Source organism: Vigna radiata, chromosome 2 (genome assembly GCF_000741045.1).
Source record: "Vigna radiata var. radiata cultivar VC1973A chromosome 2, Vradiata_ver6, whole genome shotgun sequence".
Classification (NCBI taxonomy): Eukaryota; Viridiplantae; Streptophyta; class Magnoliopsida; order Fabales; family Fabaceae; genus Vigna; species Vigna radiata.
The window spans coordinates 12176687-12180291 of record NC_028352.1 but is presented as its reverse complement, the minus strand read 5'-3'; the positions used below and the strand labels follow the sequence as shown (position 1 = coordinate 12180291).

General features: G+C 30.7%; 1 protein-coding gene across 1 annotated transcript; it reads left to right on the top strand.

Annotated features, from left to right (window-relative positions):
• The first annotated feature begins 613 nt into the window (after positions 1-613).
• On the top strand, positions 614-2725 carry LOC106755929 (trans-resveratrol di-O-methyltransferase-like). Its single transcript, XM_014638163.1, has 2 exons — positions 614-1384; positions 2376-2725. The coding sequence occupies exons 1-2, from the start codon at positions 614-616 to the stop codon at positions 2667-2669; spliced, it is 1065 nt and encodes a 354-aa protein (XP_014493649.1). The 3' UTR covers positions 2670-2725.
• Positions 2726-3605: the final 880 nt, after the last annotated feature.

Genomic DNA, 3605 nt, shown 5'->3' with positions numbered 1-3605 from the left:
TTTTCATTATTATTATTATTATTTTAAAATTTCATTAATATTCATTGTTATTAAATAAAAAATAAATTACGTAATAAATATTTAAAGGAAAAGTGGTTATGAAAATATAATTTTTATTCAAGTTACTATTAGCAGCAAGAAAGCATCTAAATATATTTATGTAGCACACCTTTCGTAACGTAAAACCATAAAATTTATAATTCATAAATGACATGTTTCAAAAGGAAGTTTGGTATGGAAAGGGGAGATATTTTATTTTGTTCTTATATGTGGTTTCGCCATCTATTTTAGCTTTTCTTTGTAATATATGCATATCTAAAACAGTCACTGCAAACAACAAATCATTTCTTCAAATATTCATAATATTTGTCATTATGCAATTAAGCATATTATTATTTTATGTAAAGATTTCATTTATATTTATTATTATTTAATTATAATAAGATCAGTAATCTAATCTACTAACTATTGGAAGCGAAAGTGGTTATGAAAATATATTTTTTCTTAAAGTTAGAAATAAAGCACCAAGATATTATGTTGCACACCTTTTTGTCATTATAAATACATCGAGTAAATACGAGATTTAATACCACACAAGCTTGCCAAATTATATATGGAAACCGAGGGTGAAGAGCATGCTTCAAAATTGCTTCGAGCTCAAAATCATGTTTGGAATCATATTTTAAAATTCATAAATTCTGTGTCTCTTAAGTGTGCTATTGAGTTAAGCATACCAGATATCATACACAACTATGGCCAACCTATGTCACTCTCACAACTCATTGCTTCATTACCACTCCACCCATCAAAGATTTCCTTTATAACCCGCTTGATGAAAATTTTGACTCATTCTGGTTTCTTCTCTGAACACCATGCCACCCCAAATCAGCCTGAAGTTATGTATCTACTAACTGATGCATCTATGTTACTCCTAAAGGACCATCCCTTTAGTATGAAACCTGTGACGCAATTAATATTTAATCCAGTTATGATGAATCCATGGTTTCAATTCTCTACCTGGTTCACGAATGAAACCCCTTCACCGTTTCACAGTGAAAATGGTATGGGATTTTGGGATTTTGCTGGACGTGAGCCTAATATAAATAACCATTTCAATGAAGTCATGGCTATGGACAGTCGATTGGTTTCCAATGTGGTGATTGAGAAGTATAAGAGATTGTTCGAGGGAATAGAATCATTGGTTGATGTTGGAGGAGGAACAGGGACAATGGCTAAGGTCATTGTTGAGTCCTTCCCACATGTAAAGTGCATTGTATTTGATCTGCCACATGTTGTTGCAGGCTTGGAAGAAACTCAGAACATAAAATATGTCGGAGGAGACATGTTAGAAGCAATTCCTCATGCTGGTTCTATTATGTTGAAGGTAAATATATCTATTATTCCTTCTCTCTCCCTTGCTCTATATATTTATTATCATAAAATGCTCTTTGTTGTTACTTCATACATCAATAAGCCCTCTTATGGTTTCTCTTTCATATATCACCTTAGGTTAACACTTACTAACAATGACAAGAGAAGGTTTCCTTTGTAAAGAAGAGGGACTTTGGTACCTTTCACATTAATCCAATAAAAACATGTTGAGTGTAATAATTTTAAATGATGTGACACTTTTTATAATTTTAAATAAGAATAATAATACTTTAACAACATTTTTTGAATAACATTTTAATATAATGTGTTATTTTGTGATTGGTTCAAAATTACTTCACCATTAGTGATTCAGTTTAACTCCGATAACCTACTCCTTGCCATCCAATCCTCTTCACCCTCATCCACCTCCATCTCCATCCATTAGTAAGGTCGTGTCTCTTCCACCAGCCACATACAGTGCTTAAACGTTCTGCAAACCCATTCTGGTCTACGGAATATGATTTAGGACATGACGGGGTTGCGTCGGTAGGAAAGAGATTACTAGAGTATAGCAATAGGCCCCCTTTTTTTTCTTGCTGCCATAGGATCGACATGTAAACAAGGTAAATCCAATGGGAACAAAAATAGGAGGGTACCACATTGATTGATTTATATTGGGAAGAAGATGATCCAAAAAGCAAAAGCTCACCAAACCCAGATCGACAGGGAGAGAGATGACGTGTTTTAATTAGATTCACGTATTAAAATCCTTTATTTTAATGGGGGCATAGAAGGATTGTCCATAATGACAAATGAGTAACCTCTAGAATAAATATAATACAAACCTATCAAAAAACCGAAAGTAGGGCCTCATATACAAACATTACAGCTTAAATTCATAGTAGAGAAAAAAAAAAAACGAATATGAATCATATAGACATAGTTGATTATCCGTTTTTAATTTTTTGATTCTTATCCTTTTTTACTTTGTGACAATCAAATAGTGGGTATTGCATGACTGGAAGGACAAGGAATGTGTGAAAATACTGAAAAATTGCAAGGAGGCAATAGCTAGCGACGGGAGGGTTCTTATCATAGACATTGTGATGGAGAATAAGAAGGAAGACCATGAATTGACTGAGGCGCAATTTTTCTTTGATATGTACATGATGATGTTGTTCGCTGGAAAAGAAAGATACGAGAAAGAGTGGGCCAACCTAATTCTCTCTGCTGGTTTTAGTAACTACAAGATTACTCCCACTGTGGGATTAGTGTCTATTATTGAGGTTTATCCATAGTGTCTAACGGCTACAAAACGAGTTCACGAGAAGAAATAATATTTCTGTATGTTTTCTCTCTGAGTTTAATTTTCTGTTATCAATGGATGGAACTTTCAAAAGTATTTTACTACATATGACATGTCAAATGCATAAAAAAAATTAATATTATTTCTAATCGGAAAAAGTTTTTTAACAATTTATTTTGACAATTTTTTTACAATGTATATGTGGTAGTTTTTCTGTTTTAAATATTTTCTTAAAAATAAATTTAAATAGACAAATAAGATAGTGATACATATTCTATTGTCAAAAAATTATTAAAAAGAATGTTAACATATCATATCCTTTTTCATCTCAATCTTTGAAATAATATGTAATTTAGCTTTGTATCAAGTGAGATTTCAATTTTACATTTCTTAGATATTTATCTCACCTTAAAATAAAATATAATTTAAAGATAATTAAATAGCTTTTTTTATCACATTATTGCGTCTCATATAATAAATATTGATATATTTAATTTTAGTATATAACCAAAATTTATAATCTTAATAAAAAAAATTAATTTTATTAATAGTAATTAAAACGAAATCTTACTAGTAAAAATGTCCTACCACGACATTGAATATTTATTAAGTTGGTCTAGTAGAATAAGAATGTGATAGCACTGTATTTAATGTGATTTTTTTAATGGTAGCTCCTAAATTAATTGTCGTTACAAGTCCAAAATAGTGAAATAACGATAATTCAACAGTTAACCGTTGTTACATATTTTAAAAATGACGAGGATTTAATCTGTAATTTTCGTTAAATACTTACTATAGCAAAATAACAACGATTTTATGCAATAACTATTATTAAAAATCACCAAGGTTAAAAAGGTTTGACCATTTCACTTCCTATACAAGTTCGATTCATTTTCTACTGTTTCCGATGTCGACACACAGTGCACTC